At 41.3% G+C, this 17,715-nt stretch overlaps 1 protein-coding gene across 3 annotated transcripts in view; it reads left to right on the plus strand.

Moving 5' to 3' along the window:
• Positions 1-7,540, plus strand: part of LOC126189637 (DDB1- and CUL4-associated factor 6-like) — a 202,828-nt gene extending 195,288 nt beyond the window's left edge. For all 3 annotated transcript variants that reach the window (XM_049930961.1, XM_049930960.1, XM_049930959.1), the window contains exon 15: positions 6,665-7,540. In XM_049930961.1, the coding sequence (XP_049786918.1) occupies positions 6,665-6,720 (56 nt within the window). In that variant the 3' untranslated portion in view covers positions 6,721-7,540. The remainder of the gene's footprint in view (positions 1-6,664) is intronic.
• The last annotated feature ends 10,175 nt before the right edge of the window (positions 7,541-17,715 follow it).

Below are 17,715 nucleotides of genomic sequence, written 5' to 3' on the forward strand. Positions count from 1 at the left end.
CAAGCCATGACTAAGAGCAATGTGAAACCTGTTCAGAAGATCTGTCCAACTTGCAGAAAACAATTTTTAGCAAAGAAAGCAGAATAATCACAATCACTTTCAAACCAGTCTGAAGATGAAGCATATACAGAAGTATCAGTCGATTCAAGTCTAACTGCTTTTGGGGTCTCCTCTCTAAAATTTCAGAGTGTATCAAAAAGGGATGTGAAAGGTTATGCAAAACGAAAAACAGACGAAGCTCAAGAGGCAGTTGCGAATAACATTGCTGCTGCTGGAGGATTCCCCCCAAAAGATCTTCAAACACCTAGTACAAGCAAGACATGTCCTAATTGTGAAGATTATAAGCAGCTGATTAAAGTATTGAAAGAGAAGTTGCAATTGTCGAGGCAGCCTCAAAAATTGTAAAAACTGGACTATAAAAGAGACAATGCAAAAATTTGGTGTTTCAGTGAGGGTGGTAAAAGCAGCTAGGAAGTTACAGACAGAAAATGGTGTATTAGCTCTGCCAAAGAACATTCCAGATGCCATAAAAGAAAGAGTGGTAACATTTTTTCAGAATGAGGAATTTAGCCAAATTTGTCCACATAAAAAGGAGTGTGTATCAATCAGAATAGAAGGAAAGAAAGTTTTGACTCAAAAATAATTGACATGTTTGCTGCATATCGACTTCAGCACGGGTCTGAAATTGACTTTTCCAAATTTTGCGAATTGAGGCCAAAATGGTGCATCACTGTGGGTGCTGCAGGAACCCACTCAGTCTGTGTTTGCACTTTATGCCAAAATGTGAAACTGATGCTTGCAAGCACTCCAATTAAAGAAAATTATAAGAGTCTGATTCACTAAAACAGTGTGTGATTTGGAATCCAAAGACTACATGCTTCATCGCCTTGAAATCTGCCTGGGAAAAGAGCTGCAGTAACAGTTTTTAGAAAGTAGTTTTGAAGACAGTGATCCAGAAGATACCACTGAGTTCAAACAGTGGGTGCACACTGATAGGGATACATTAGAAACCAAGCAGATGACCACTGAGGATTTTATTGAAGATCTGATTCCAAAAATTGACAAACTTTTCACTCATCATTATGTTGCAAAGCACCAGAGCAAGCACCTAAAATGCATAAAAGAAAGCTGTAAGCCAACTGAACTGATCATATTAAGGGACTTTGCTGAAAATTATTCCTTTATTGTCCAGGACGCAGCTCAAGGTGTTCACTGGAATAACAACCAAGCAACTTTACACCCATTTGTTGTGCACTTCAGAAATAACTTGGACATCAGCAGCATCAGCTACTGTATAATAAGCGACAGCCTGAAACATGATGCAATCACTGTACATGCTTTTATAGTGAAATTAATAGAAGATCTAAAGTGAAACTTCCTGGCAGATTAAAACTGTGTGCCCGACCGAGACTCGAACTCGGGACCTTTGCCTTTCGCGGGAAAGTGCTCTACCATCTGAGCTACCGAAGCACGACTCACGCCCAGTCCTCACAGCTTTACTTCTGCCAGTATCTCAGATGGTAGAGCACTTGCCCGCGGAAGGCAAAGGTCCCGAGTTCGAGTCCCGGTCGGGCACACAGTTTTAATCTGCCAGGAAGTTTTATATCAGCGCAAACTCTGCTGCAGAGTGAAAATCTCATTCTGGAAGATCTAAAGTGTTTCCTTGGAATAATCACACACATTTACTACTTCAGTGATGGGTCAGCAGCGCAGTACAAAAACTTTAAAAATTTTCTGAATCCCTGCCACCATCAAAATGACTTTGGAATCTCAGCTGAATGGAACTTTTTTGCTACAAGCCATGGAAAATTTCCATGTGATGGGATTTGAGGAACTGTAAAGTGCCTGGCTAAAAGAGCAAGCCTTCAAGGACCAACTGAGGACCAGATTTTGACACCAACTGATTTGTTTAAATACTGTACAAAGAATATCAGAGGAATCCAGTTAATTTTTGTTTCAAAAGAAGAAATTGAAACATTAAAAACTGAGCAGGAAGCAAGGTTCAAAAATGGCTGCACAGTATCAGGTACAAGACAGAATCACCATTTTGTGCCATTAAATTAAAAGCAAGTTTGTATTAGAAGAGTATCCAATGATACAATTTTTTTTGTGGCAAATGTTGACCAAAGTCAAGCAACAGTTCCATTCAGAAATATTACAGTCTTAAAACCAGGCCAATACATTGCCTACATTGCCTGTATGATGGAAACTGATGGATTGGTAATGTGTCCGAAGTTTCAGAAGAAGAAAATTATGTTTTGGTCAGTTTCATGCACCCCAATGGACCTCCACATTCATTCTATTGACCAGCTAGGCAGGATGCTTGTTGGATTCCAAACCAACACATTATTTCTGTAATTCCAGCTCCATCAGCAACAAGAATGGACCGGCATTATAACTTGATAGAATCAACTGTGATTGCTATTTGTAAAAAAATTCAGAAAATGAATTAATAAGAACTGAAATATTTGGCTTGGGAACCATAAAGAGTATGACTGGTACCTATATTTTTAATGTAATTGCAGAGCTTTATGACATGCTGGCAGGTTGCAAAGAACTGAAGTATTAGCTTCAGAAAGTTACTCTTTCAGTAGATACAAGGCAATAAATTATAATCAAAATTTGGTACGACAAGATTTATGAGCCACTTTGAGAGCACACTATGATGAATTTACCATAGTTTGACCTTTTGTACCAAAACTAAGCTATTGTGCCCAAAAAGTTGAACAGCATCACAAAGTTTCAGCGCAACAGGCCTCTTAGATACTGAACAATGGTAAAACAAAGTTGAGCATTTGTTCATTTCAGTCGCAATGTTGAAAAACGAGTCTTTACGAAAAGGTGGCTAGTGGCCCTACTATACTACCTATGAAACTGTAATTTGGCAGTGTTCCATGTAAGGTCTGTATGTACATCCTATAAAAATTTCATCAAAATTGGAGATGATCGAGTGGGGAGCTTGTCTAAATTTAGGCCACTTGACGTGGAATGACCCAATAACAAGGAAGCCTGTTTCGATGGTGTACATGGGGAGTGAAGTGTTGTGTGGAAGTGAAATATGGAGGACAAACAGAACTAACAGCAAGAGAACAAAAGCTTTTGAAATGTGTTGTGAAAGAAGAATGCTGAACATTAACTAGAGGGACCAGATATCAGTGAAGAGGTATTGAATCAAATCAAGGAGCAGATAGTTTTATGTTATAATTTGACAACAAAAGTCATGATCTGTTCTTTTAATATCATCCCTCCATTGCTTATACTCTGCATAGCACTTTCCAGAATCATGTTTTTCGTGTTTTAGTTTCTACACATTACTTTCTGTTCTGTGAACTCGTCTCATCCATTTTTACCCTGTTCTCATGTTGCATACATATTACAGTGTGTTTCAAAGGGCTGTTATACCTACAACACTGTAATAATGTCCAGAAAGTCATTGATACAATTCCCTGTTCAACCATCCAGAGTTATGTTTCCTTTGCTTTCCTACAGTTTCTTAAGGCAAATGCCAGAATTTTTTTAAGGTATAGCAGAATAGCTGATTAATAATGTTCTTTTTTATTCCCACAGGCTCACAAAACATATCACATTAGTTTTTTTTTTTTTTTTTTTTTTTGCAATTATAGTTGTTGATCTTATTGTTTGAGGTGACATCTTATGCATAGTCATTCGCAAAATCTTTTTCTTGCCAAGAAAGTTTCAGCAATAATCCTACCTTACAACCAAAGTCTTATGAATTATCAAATTGTACATATAATTTCTGCAATTTAATAGCACACTATAGAAACCCGTAATTCTGCACTGTTTTCACGTAAATGAGATCAACAATTTGAAGTCAAAACAGTTTTTTCTGAATAATAGCAATAATAATGATGATGATGATCCAAAAGGAGAATGAAATGTAATCTGGAAAATTTTGGGTCCAAATTATACTGAAGAAGGAAGAAAGAGCCTAAGGGCAAATAAAGAAATTCATAAGTGTACCAACATATTTTTGGATATGAAAAAACTCATGCTACAATTCTGTGAATACATTAAAAGAATATAACCAACCAGTTTAACTAGAAAGTTTGTAGGATTCTGTGAAATTCGCAGTAAAACTAAAATCAAAATGCTAAAATGAATTGTGGCAGTAAAAACCATTGAAGGAGGCAGGAATAACACAACAGGTCAGTTTTATGATAAGAAACACTCAAGAAGACTAGAACATCTTTGCTTGGCAAGCAGAAAATACCCAATCTGAGAGAATGAAACTTACACTATTCAGCCAGAACATTATGACCACTGACCTACTATCGATATAAACCCATCCAGGTGATAGCAGCTTCACCTGGTGAGGAATGACTGCTGGTCAGACACACGCATAGTGTATGTAGTATCAGTGAGCATGCTGTCTGTGTGTAGAATGGGGAAGATGCACAATCTATCTAAGTTTGACCGAGGTCAGATTATGATGACCCAGAGATTTGGCATGAGCATTTTGGAAACTGAACGTCTTCTGGAGTGTTCAAGGAATGCTGTGGTGAGTGTCTTTAACACGTGGTAAAACCTAGGTGAAACCACACCAGGCATCGTGAGGTTGGGCGGCCAACTCTAATTGCAGAAACAGGGCGGCACAGGCTGGACAGAGTGGCAAAACAAGCAAACTTTAGTGCTGGGCAGAGTACAAGTGTGTCTGAATACAGAAATGAGCATGTGACCATTGGCACTGGACATTGGCACAGTGGCAGAGCTTTGCATGGTCTGGTGAATTCTGATACCTTCTTGATCATGCTGACGGGAGTGAGTGAATCTGTCATCTTCCAATGGAACAGCTTCTTGACATTTGTACTGCGGGATGGAGACAAGATCCATTATGTCCTGGGGAATATTCACATGGGCATCCATGCACCCAGTGGAATTCTTGCAATACGCTGTGATGGCCAAGCAGTATCATATACTGGTTGCAAGCCACGTACACCCCTTCAAGGCCATCATGTTTCCCTATGGCAGTGGCATTTTTCAACAAGATAATGCACCATGTCACGACACCATGCATTTGATGGAGTTGTTCAAGGAACACAGTGGTAAATTCCAACTGATGTACTGGCCCCCCAACTCGCCAGATCTGAACCTGATCGAACACAACTGGAATATGTTTGAACGTGGCATCACAGCTCATCTACCGTCCCAGGATTTACAGGAATTTAGTGACTTGTATGTGCAGTGTGGTGCCAACTCCCTCCAGTGAGTGACCTAGCAAGGCCCAACACGTCACTGTTGCTATCTGTGCTAAAAGTCAACATAATTTACCCCGTGGGAAACTGCCTTATACACTCGAATCCCTCACAGTTGCAGTAATCCTTAGAAGTCTCCCCTGGGAAAGGTGAGTGCTAGTTGTTCCTCATTGCAGTGATAATACTGTTTTTCACTTGTGCAATTCATTATTTGTCATCAACAATATACCTATCCAACTATGTGTCATAAGGTAAAGAGTCATTACTTTTCTTTCTACTTTGACTGATTTCTTTTTCATGTGCATAGTATTCATATTTTACCTCACCAAATTCTAAACTTTTTTCTACAGTATTTTTCATAAACTATGTAAACAGGAAGTAGGTCAGTAGTTAGCAGAAAGCAAGAAGTAAGTGTAAGGACTAAGAGGAGTTTAAAACAGTTAAAGATGATTCACATATTTTAAGAACTAGTGATAAAGAGAGTAGTTACTCCACATCAGTATGGAGAACATTACTGTTTTTTGATTGTTGATACGATGCTGGAACACAGCTACAAATGTGCTGTTGTCTTTTCTCAAAAGTAGGTGGTGGCTGCAATGGTGTGGATTGTGTGCACATAACACATCACATCTTTGATATTAAATAAAATGTTTGTTTGGATACAGTGGGCTTGTCAATGTGAATCTTGTTATAATGGTAAGTCAGATTTCGGTTTTGACTACCGTGACGGTTCAATAACTGTGACATACTGTACATGTGACCAGTCCTCCAAAGGAAATGCTCTAGTGTCTTTAACTGCCTCAGATCGATATCTTGAATGCTATTGAACTTTGTGGAAAATCCAGACTGCTCTCTATAGCTGATCACATTATTATGTAAACTGTAAGGTCTGAATAGGTGTCCCTGCTTCAGTACATACAAACAAATGATTTTTTACAGAACTGCATGTCTACATATTGTAAAGAATGTTTGTTACTACCTCTCTTCATGACAGGTAGAATTTTTTCTTTGACCTTTTCGTTCAAGTTAAGTAGTATCCCTTAAATATTCAAGTTAAGTATTATCTCTGAAATGTATCTGACAATTTGTTAAGCTGTTGCTGTAACCAGAGTAACTGAACTTTAGCATGTAAAAGTTCTATGACATACTGCATTGATTTAGTCATTTTGTTGTGTCATTACAGATCATGTATGAACTAAATGTCATTCCATGATGAAGAAAAATTTTTTGCAAAAAAAATTGTACATTATGAAAAATGCATAGAATTGTCAAATTAATACAAGTCCCTAAATCATAGCAGTGGCCTTATGTGCTTTAAAAGTGACAAGCAGACACTGTATGAAGCATGTGTTGAAAATGCTACTGGGTAATACTAGATAAGATTTCATCATTAGGTCATTTATCATATTTTCAAGAAATTTATTGTGTACATGAAAATTCCTTATTTACAGGTGGCCGAAATCGTGCCCGTTCACGAAGAAATAATGGAGATGATAACACCAATTGATATCTCAGTGGCTTATCTGCAGCAGTGTTTATAGATTTTTTATGTGTAATTTGATTCAGTTTGAACTTCCTGGCAGCTCAACTCTACAAAATAAAACCACTTCCATAATTTATTCTTCATTTTATCTTAAATTTACTTATTGCAGAACAGCAACCAGTAGTCCACACATTGTTTCTTTTGCCATCGTTGTATGTCTTACATTTTAGTTTGGATTTTATCTCACAGTGATTTCTGTTTGCATGTAATGATATTTTTTTTGTTTCTGTGTAGTAGTAAAATGTTTTTGCTACTGTTTTGTTCTTGTTTCATTATTCCTAATTTGTCAGTAAGAGTTTCCATATTGTATACAATGGCGTAGCAACTAGTAAGTGAAAAATAGGAAATGTCATATCGAAGGGCAAATCTCAGAATTGATACATAAATATTCAGTAATTCATTAAGCCATTACCTTGCATATTTTGTGAATATTTTCAGAAGCTACTTTCAGTTATGCTTTTATTTTTGTTGTAGTTGTTTTTTGTGTGGTAAAGATCTAAACAACATTCCTTTTTTAAAGTTTGACAAACACAATATGCATTCTGGTACTACCTTTTGTCCTTTATTTTGATGAGTTATTTGTAGTTAAGAAGTTTTGCTCAATACTAGTCATAGAGCTGCACAGGAAGGTAGAATAATTGTCAGATTCATGAAATATTTTTGGTGAATGAACAATACCAAACTGTACATAAAGTTTAATTTTTTGTAAGGTAATTTAAATACAATACCTTTTCCACCAAATTTCAGAATTAAATTACTGAATGTGGTGGTTATTAATAGAAAATTTATGTTTTGTTTTTGGAATGTTGAAATACAACTAAAATTACACCATTTGGATGCCTGATATTGTAATTCCTAATACACTGTTGTAGGTATGAAGTTTTGTGTGCATTGTGTACCACATTTCCCCATCCCCAATTAAAATAAGGTATTAAAATGAAACTCTTAACATAATTGATATAAGAATTTTGAAAATTGTTGTTTCAGAGGCACTTATTGTGAGGAATACAACTGTGGTGGGTTAAAAGATAGGCACTGGATAGGGTGTGTCGAATATTATGAGGAGCAGTCTAATTAAAATGCGACAGTTTCCAAAAAAAAATTTATTTCAAAAGTAATTGCCATAACTGGTAATGTTTGTATCCCAATGCCACCATGTAAAAATATTTGCAGTTACCTGTGGAACCGTGAATATACCCAAGTGTGCACCTCTTTGTCCGAAGCAAGTTGATGGCCGTGAATGCCTTTCTTCAGAGCATCAAAATATTGAAATCACATAGGGACTGTGAGGGTGATGTGTAAGGTCTTCCAGCAAAACTTTTACAGTGTAGCGAAAACAACTTGGCACCATGTGGGTGGTACCTAGACTAGATTTTGCTCATAAGAACAGTAGATCAGACAATGATGTGGGTGATCCACTTTCATAAATGGACAGGAGATAATGCACATTCTACATAAAGGGCCATCTAATCATCAAGTATCAGGTAACTTCATTCATTTAATTTTTAATCATCTAAACTGTGGTGTCAGTGGCACAGGGTTATAGAATATCTCATAATGCATCAAGAATTTAGTATATTTTTAATTCGTGGAATTACAGCATGGCTGATACATGTGTAACATTGATTGTAGTGTTTAACAAACTACAGACACCATTGGCGTCTTACCAAATGCCTAGCAACTGAGGAAGCTATGTGAGCATTGTGTGAGTGTTGGTGGGCAAAAAAGAGTTCTCAAATTAGTGGCTGGCCAGTGCCACCAGTCCTTTAATACCATAACCTTTGCACATGTTCTGATTATTCCCAGCCCGTTAATGCCATAACTTTTTGCATGTTCATGTGACAGTAACTGAATATAATAGTGGAACATTCTCCCTCACAGGGATCTGGGCTTGATTGCTCAGATCAATAGGATTGTGCAAATTTTTATAACAACCCATCAGCCTCAAGGTGTGCTATGTACAGTTGGACTTAATGGCTTTTGAAGCAGCCCCAGTTGCATTAGAGACTGTCATGTAGGAACAGGAAGTTGTCTCACTCAAGAAGTTCAAGAAAAATATCCAAATTTTAGAGAATCTCAGAAATATCTTGAGAAATGTCCAACTGTGCTACCCAACTTGGTTTTCAAATGAATATACTGTTAGTATAATAACTGTTCTGTAGGAGTGTGGCTGTTGGTTATGTTGCATACTAACCAACCACAGCTGTTGTGGTTTCAAATGTGGTTGCTACATATGCAAACTGAATAATCACATGTATCTGTTGTGGGTTTTGACACCCAAATTTAAACTGGCACTTTTGGTTGATCTGCAGGGACATATGCTCTTAAGTTAATATGTAAGAAATAGTTTATTTACAAAAAGGAATGATATAGGACTAAATCCAGTTTGTATGGTATTAGGAAATGAAATCATTTCATTGTTTGCCATTGAGTAAAGCTTTGTTCTTTTATTGAATTAGAGCCCTTTTAATATGTGATCATTAAGGCTCGAAAAGAACTTACTAGTTTAGTGACTGTTTACTATATAGTTTGCACAGATTTTTTTGTTTTTCTTTTATCAAATTTGTTTATATTTACACCCATTTCTCATGTGTAAATCTACACACTGTATTGCAAATAAACACTCCTATACATTGAGTCGCATTTAAACGCGGTACTGTATCTATTTTGTCATCGCTGATAATTAGTTTGCATTAATAACTGCATCAAAAATAATTTTATAAGAATACATTAAAGATCTGCAATTCTGACAAAGCCGATTTGTTGTGGTGACTGTTAAATAGGTTTCCTTGATTTAGTTCACAAATTGCAACACCTCAACTTTTCATGATAATTAAGACCATAGAGGCATGGTGTTTTTTGGATGTACCTCTGACTAGAAAACAATTCTGGTAGCTGAAATAAGAGGTTTTTGTTAATCCTGCCTATTGATATTTTCATAGTGACTTTCATCCCCAACACGTTTTTTTAAAAATTTCAAACTGAGAAGTCAAATACCAATTTTCATAGATGCAGCTTTAAAAATGTTGTAGTATTTCTTTAATAACAAATTATTAAAAAAACTTTCAGTCTCTTGGGGGCTGCATAAACACTGAAACACACAATTCTTTTTGTTTTTTAATTTCTGACTGAAACCAAATACCAATTTTTGTAGTCCTAGCTTTAAAATTGCCTTTGTGACATATTTTCAAAAAACCTTTCATCCCCTATTTCACCCCCTTAGGGATGAAATTTCCAAAAATCCCATATTATATTATGCCTACAGTATAAGATCAACACCCTCTCCAAATTTCAGCCTACAGTATAAGATAAACACCCTCTCCAAATTTCAAGTTTCTATCCTTAGCAGTTTGGGTTGGGTGATGAGTCAGTGAATAAGTCAAGACATTTCCTTTTATACATGGGAACGAAAATAATCAGTTTTTGAAAACATAATATTTTAAAATCGTGTCCAGTGGAGTCCCCAACAATCAGTCTTTCATTCTTATCCCATCCAGTAAGTCTTCCCTGACCCAGGGTTCTCTGCATTATTTCCAAACTCCCCCATTTCCTAAGCCTCACCAGTTCTTTTCCTTCACCACTCTTCCTTCCACCAGCAGAAGGAGCCACTGGCTCCAAAGGCTTGTAGATGTAAATACTGTTATGTTTATATTCTCCTGCTGCTGCTTGGTGAGTACATCTTTTATCTATCCAATTACATGACTTTATATATAGAGAGAGAGATTGTTGTTGTTTTTGATGAAAAACAGTATTTTTTGTATGTCAAAAATATTATTTTGTGTGCTGTTTCCCCTTATATTTTTAATTTTGCATCTAGCGGATACAGAATTACAGAAATAATGGCTAACATGAGGCATAGATATAATAAAGACAAACATGCTTAAGCAAGGAAAGGTTTATATTGGAAATTGGTACATGAAGTAGGTTCTGCCAGACATTGTATATTGGCTTATGGAGTAGACATGTTTTAGGTTCCAACTGGAGAGCTGTACTTAGCATGCTACCACAAATATTAGGGTGTAGGCCTTGTACAACATTCCAAAACAGCTGAGGACAATTCCTGGTTTACATATGTTAAAAGGTCTTAAAAACCATCATGAGAAGCAGTCATATTGCAAATAAAAGCAGTGCAACGAAGCCAGTCCCAGGAGTCTGAGGCAATGGAGATATGGAAATAGATAAAACCAATTCTAAAGAATACTTGTGCAGAAGAAACATGACATCTGTTTACAGTGGCACTTAGTATGACACAGTGTATGCTACATAATCCCCCCCCCCCCCTTTTGGGTCTGGGGGTTAGAATAGGCCCAAGGAATTCCTGACTGTTGTAAGAGGTGTCTAAAAGGAGTCTCACACCTTTTGGCCTTTATGTGATGGTCCCCTGTAGGGTTTGACCTCAATTTTTCAAAATTTTCCTGAAGAGCGAGCCAATTGGGGAAGGGCACCTTACATGGTGCATCGTGTCCATTGTGCATTGAGATCTTTAGCTCACTTTCTCGTCGTGGCATTGCAGTCCTACTCATCCTCCATCTCTTGAGTGAGGACACCTTCCTAGGTGCATTTTCCTCCACCCACTATGCAGTGTCGTTTTCTGTGCCGATGATGACCTTGGAATTCTTTTCACCTTTTATCCAGCATGGTAGCCAGTCTGTTGTGGTGGGGCCGCCATGTACGCTGTTGGTTGTAGCCCCCTGACTACACAGGGATCGCTTTGCTGATGATGTCTGTGCCATTAACTCTCCATGTATGCCAAGGAGTAGATGCCCATCACCTTGGGGCATTGGGACTCCCAGCAATGGCCATTGTGCCAGGTGGCCTATGCTGCAGCTGGGTGGCGCCCGTGGGGAGGGCCTGTGGTCGGAATGGGTGGCATCAGGGCGGATGATATGTGATAAAGCGTACCACATCACCACTTGTTGGTGATCAAACGCCAGCAGTCTCTAAGCATTCCAAGCATCAGTACAATGCAAGGAAGTATGATTCTATATCGTTCCCCTCCCTGGCCACACCATGGGAGGAATGCCAGGCTAAGGATGGCAGTGAACCTTATTTGCCCCAGTACCTTATACGTAGGAGAGCTGATGGGAACTCCTTTGTCTCGATGAAGCCTCAGTTTTTTGAAGAGCATTTAGAGGACAAGTTTGGGGAAGTGGAGGGCTTGTCCAAAATGCGGTCAGGCTCAGTCTTGATAAAAATGGCATCCTCTGCCCAGTCATGGGTATTACTTGCTTGTGACAAGCTGGGGGATGTTTCCGTTACCATCACGCCTCGTAAGAGCTTAAATATGGTCCTCGGTATTATATTCCACAGGATCTTCTTTTGCAGTCTGACAACGAGCTGTGCGCCAACTTAGAGTGGCAAGGACTTCATTTCATCTGGCGCAGCCATCGGGGTCTAGGAGATGATCAGGTTGCCACTGGAGCCTTCATCTTGGCCTTCGAGGGTGACACATTACCTGAGAAGGTCAAGGTGATGGTCTACTGCTGTGATGTCAAGCTATATATCCTTCCCCCAAGGTGGTTCTTTAGGTACTGGAAGTTTGGCCATATGTCTTCCCACTGTACTTCCAGCATCACATGTTAAGATAGTGTACATCCATCCCATCCCAATACTCCACTTGCCCCGCCTCCCGTCTGTGTCAACTGCGGAGAGCACTATTCCCCTTGCTCACCAGACTACAGGATTTTACAGTGAGAAAGGAAAATCATGGAATACAAGACCCTGGACCAGCTAACCTACACTGAGGCCAAGAGGAAATTTGAACGCCTACATCCTGTGGCTATGAGCTCCTCTTATGCCGGCGCTCCAGAAACAGTTGTAGCACCATCAGTTCCGAAAGTTCCAGTCGCCTCTCAGAGCCTGAAGACTACACCTGCCCCCGTAATGGTGGGGGACACTTCCCTCCCTGTTGATTCCACACCGCCTACCTCGGGAGCACTGCCCCCCCCCCCCCCCCCCCCCCAAAACCATTGGGGACACCAGTCCCCACTACTCACCTGGAGAAGCGTAAGTCTTCTTCCGGCACCTATCACTAGGAAGGGGTCCCTTGGGTCACTGCCTTCCCAGGTTTCTGCTAGTGGGAAAGATGACACCTGCTAGTGGCTGAGGTGTCCAAAAGCAGCTGGTCATAGGGCTTCATGATCATCCTCAGTCCCGGAGACTGAATCAGTGAAGCCCTCCCAGCTAGAGTAATCCAATGATCAGCGAGAGAAATCCAGAAAGAAGACCCCCAACATCAAGGGAATTGCGGTAGCACCGCTGCCTAAAAGCTCTGCGTCAGATTCTGAGGTGAAGATTCTGGCATCCGCTGAGGACCTAGATCTCGCCAGACCCTCAGACACAATGGATATAGCCTGTTCAGGAAATAAGTTGGTGGCAGCATGTGACTCTGAGGCACAGACTGCCTCATTGAGTGTTTCATGCCTTCCCAGTCTAAGATCATGTCATCCTCCAGTGGAATTGCGGCGGTTTTTTCCACTGCCTGGCTGATTGAGCTACGGCAACTGTTAAGCTTTACACCTGCTTTCTGCATTGCCCTCCAGGAAAACTGGTTCCCAGCAATGCAGACCCCTGCCCTTCATGCCTACAGGGGATATTACAAGAACCATAGTGAATATAATAGTGTGTCAGGTGGAGTTTGTGTTTATGTCCTGAACTCGGTATGTAGTGAACCTGTGCCCCTTCAAACTCCTCTTGAAGCTGTGGCTGTCAGGATACGGACGACGCAGGAAATAACTGTCTGCAATGTATATATCCCTCCAGATGGTGCAGTACCCCTGCACTGACTGATCAACTCCCTAAACCTTTCCTACTTTAGGGAGATTTTAACACCCATAATCCATTGTCGGGTAGCACCATGCTTACTGCCCATGACAGAGATGTCGAAAATTTACTGTCCCAACTCGATCTCTGCCTCTTAAATACTGGGGCCACCACACATTTCAGTGTGGCTCATGGCAGTTACTCAGCCATTGATTTATCAATTTGCAGCCCAGGACTTTCCCATCTATCCGCTGAAGAGCACATGATGACCTGTGTGGTGGTGACCACTTCCCCATCTCCCTGTTACTCCCCCGGCGTCATACCCATGGACGCCTACCCGGATGGGCTTTAGACAAAGCAGACTGGGTAGCCTTCACCCCTGCTGTCACCGTTGAATCTCCCCCAGGTGGTGCCATCGATGTTGTGATTGTTCAGGTCACTATAACTGTAATTTCTGTGACGGAAAATGCAATCCCTCATTCTCTAGGGTGCCCCGGCGAAAGACAATCCCTTGGTGGTCACTGGAAATCGCTGAGGCAATTAAAAAGCGTCAGCAAGCTCTATAGTGACATAAGCAGCACCCTTCCCTATAGCACGTAATAGCCATTAAGTGGCTCCGTGCCCACGTTGGCCTGCTTATAAAACGGTGGAAACAGGAGTGTTGGAAGAGGTATGTGTCGACCATTGGGTGCCATAAGTCACCTTCTGAAGTCTGGACAAAGATCAGGTGCCTTTTTGGGTACCAGACCTCCCTGGCATTAACATCAATGGCGTGCTATGTACCGACGCAAACGTGATTGCCGAGCACTTTGCTGAGCACTATGCTCGAGCCTCTGCGTCGGAGAACTACCCCCCAGTCTTTCACACCTTCAAACAGCGGATGAAAAGGAAAGTCCTCTCATTCACTACACACCACAGTGAACCCTATAATGCACCATTTACAGAGTGGGAGCTCCTCAGCACCCCTGCACACTGCCCCAACACAGTTCCCGGGCCGGATCAGATCCACAGTCAGATGATTAAACATCTCTCTTCTGACTACGAGTGATATCTTCTCGTCATCTTCAACCGGATCTGGTGTGATGGCGTCTTTCCATCGCAATGGTGGGAGAGCACCATCATTACGGTGCTAAAACCTGGTAAAAATCTGCTTGATGCGGAAAGCTGTCGGCCCGTCAGCCTCACCAGTGTTCTCTGTAAGCTGCTGGAACGTATGGTGTATCGGCTCCATGTTAGGGTGGCTTCCACCAGGGTCGCTCTACCACTGATAATCTTGTGTCCCTTGAGTCTGCCATCCTTACAGCCTTTTCCAGACACCAATACCTGGTTGCTGTCTTTTTTGACTTGCGTAAAGCGTGCGACACGACCTCTGACATATCCTTGCCACATTGTATGAGTGGGGTCTCCGGTGCCTGCTCCTGATTTTTATCCAAAACTTCCTGTCGCTCCATACTTTCCATGTCTAAGTTGGTGCCTCCCATAGTTCCCCCTGCATTTCGCAAGACTCCGTATTGAGTGTATCTCTATTTTTAGTGGCCATTAACGGCCTAGCAGCAGCTGCAGGACCATCGGTTTCCCCTTCTCTGTATGCAGATGAACTTCTCTGTATGCAGATGACTTCTGCCTTTCGTATTGCTCCTCCAGTACTAGTGCTGCTGAGCGGCGCCTGCAGTCATGGGCTCTAGCCCACAGCTTCCAGTTTTCAGCCATGAAGTCATGTGTCATGCACTCTGTCGGCATTGTACTGTTCATCTGGAACCTGAACTTTATCTTAACGACGATCCACTTACTGTAGTGCAGACGTATTGATTCTTAGGACTGGTTTTTGATGTCCAATTGACTTGGCTACCTCACCTTCGTCAACTTAAGTGGAAGTGCTGGCCGCACCTCAATGCTCTCCTCTGCCTGAGCAACACCAACTGGGGTGCAGATTGCTCTACGCTGTTGCAGCTCTACATAGCCCTTGTTCAATCCTGCCTTGACTATAGGAGTCTGGTTTATGGTTCAGCAGCGCCCTCAGTGTTGCATTTACTCGTCCCAGTGCACCTCTGTGGCGTTTGCCTAGCGATGGGAGCTTTTAGAATGGGTCCGGTGACCAGAGTCATGCTAAAGGCTGGAGTCCCTCCATTGTGGACCTGACGTGCACAACTGCTCACCATTTATGTTGCACACATTCGTAGTTCTCCTGAGCATCGGAATTACTGTCTCCTTTTCCCACTTGCGGCAGTTCATCTCCCGCATGGTAGCCCAGGTCTGGGCTCACGATTGAGGTTCGTGTGTGATCCCTTCTCTCTGAACAGGAGTCCTTTCCTTTACCCCCTCCACTTTAGGTCCATTCATGTACACCTCCATGGAGTACACCTTGGCGGAAGCTTCGTCTGGACCTTTTACATGGCCCTAAGGATTTGTTAACCCTGCTGCTCTCCACTGTCACTTCCTCTTGATTCTTGACGTGTTCCGGTGCTCTGAAGTTGTTTACACTGATGGCTGATAGTAATGTTGGCCTCGCCTATGTCCACAGAGGCCATATTGAACAGCATTCCTTGCCCACTGGCTGCAACATATTCACTGCAGAGCTTGTGGCCGTATCTCGTGCACTTCAGTACATCTGTTCCTGTTCTGGTGAGTTGGTGCTACCCTTGACATCCTTAGATAGCAAACATCCAGGAGTCCATCTCTGCCCTGGAAGTGTCCATTCATTCAGTGGTGTTTGTGTGGACCCCAGGACATATCGGAATCCTGGGCAATGAACTTGCTGATGGGCTGGCCAAACAGGCTATACGGAAACCGCTCCTGGAGATGGGCATCTCTGAAAGTGAACTGCGTTCTGTCTTAAGCCGCAAGGTTTTTCAGCTTTGGGAGATGGAGTGGCATAGTAGTATGCACGACAAATTGCCTGTCATTAAGGAGACTGCAAATGTATGGAAACCTATCCTATAGGCTTCTCGCAGGGAATAAGTTGTTCTTTGTCGGCTCGACATTGGCCATACGTGGCTCACAAATGGTTACCTCCTCCATCGCAAGGACCCACCTCAGTGTTGCCGTGGCTCCCAAATGACAGTCATCCGCCTCTTGCTGGACTGCCCACTTTTAACCAGTCTGCGGCGGACTTTTAACTTTCCCAGCGGCACACTACCTTCAGTGTTGGGCAACAATGCCTCAACAGCAGCTTTAGATTTTAGTTTTATGTTTTATTCGTGAGGCTGGGTTTTATCATTTGATCTGAGTTTTAGCCCATGTCCTTTGTCCCCCTTTGTTCTCCACCCTAGGGCTTTTATGGTGGAGGTTTTAATGTGTTGCAGAGTGGCTGGCTTCTTCTTTTTTATTCTCATGGTCACCCAGCCATGTTAATCTGCTTTCTTGTTTTTAATTCCTTCTCTCTGTTTCTTGCGTCTCTCTGTGGCTTTCTTGTCCTGTTTTATCCATTGTAGGGTTTGTTGTCCTTCTGTCATTCTTCTGGTTCTTCTTTTCTCCTGTTATTGTGCCATACGTCTTCTTTGTTTTCTTCTTTCCCTTGAGTAATTGTTCTACCGGGAACAAGGGACTGAGGACCTCACAGTTTGGTCTCTTCTCCTCCCCCCCCCCCCCTTTTAAACCAGCCAACCAACCAACATAATTTTGTATGCTTTCTGTGCCAGTTTTAGTGAATAAATCACAATTTCATATTTTCAGCCTTCTCTCTGTGTTGTTAATGTTACAGTAATTCATATCTCCACAACCTTCAACACCAAATAGCCTTCATACTAGAACACTTAAAAAAAACTCATAGTTCAATGTTAAAATATAATGAAAAGAACAATTGCTATTGAGCATAAAGTGGAGATACTGAGTTGCAGAAAGGCGACATCTGATGGATTCCAAACCAACCACCTCCTTCTTAGTTGCTAAGACCAACTATCTGCTTACCAACAATTACTTCTCCTTTGAAGGCATTAACTAAAACAAATCCAGGGTTCAGCTATGGGCACTGGCATGGCACCATCCTATGCCAACCTATTCATGGGCCATCAAGAGGAATCCTTCCTAAACACCCAGAATCCCAAACCCTTCACCTGGTTCAGATTCATTGATGACATCATCATGATCTGGATCAAGGGTGAGAACATCCTATCCACATTCCTCCAGAACCTTAACACCTTCTCCCCCATTGGCTTCACCCAGTGCTACACAACCCATTAAGCCACCTTTCTCGATGTT

This window comes from Schistocerca cancellata, chromosome 1 (genome assembly GCF_023864275.1).
Source record: "Schistocerca cancellata isolate TAMUIC-IGC-003103 chromosome 1, iqSchCanc2.1, whole genome shotgun sequence".
In the NCBI taxonomy this organism is placed as follows: Eukaryota; Metazoa; Arthropoda; class Insecta; order Orthoptera; family Acrididae; genus Schistocerca; species Schistocerca cancellata.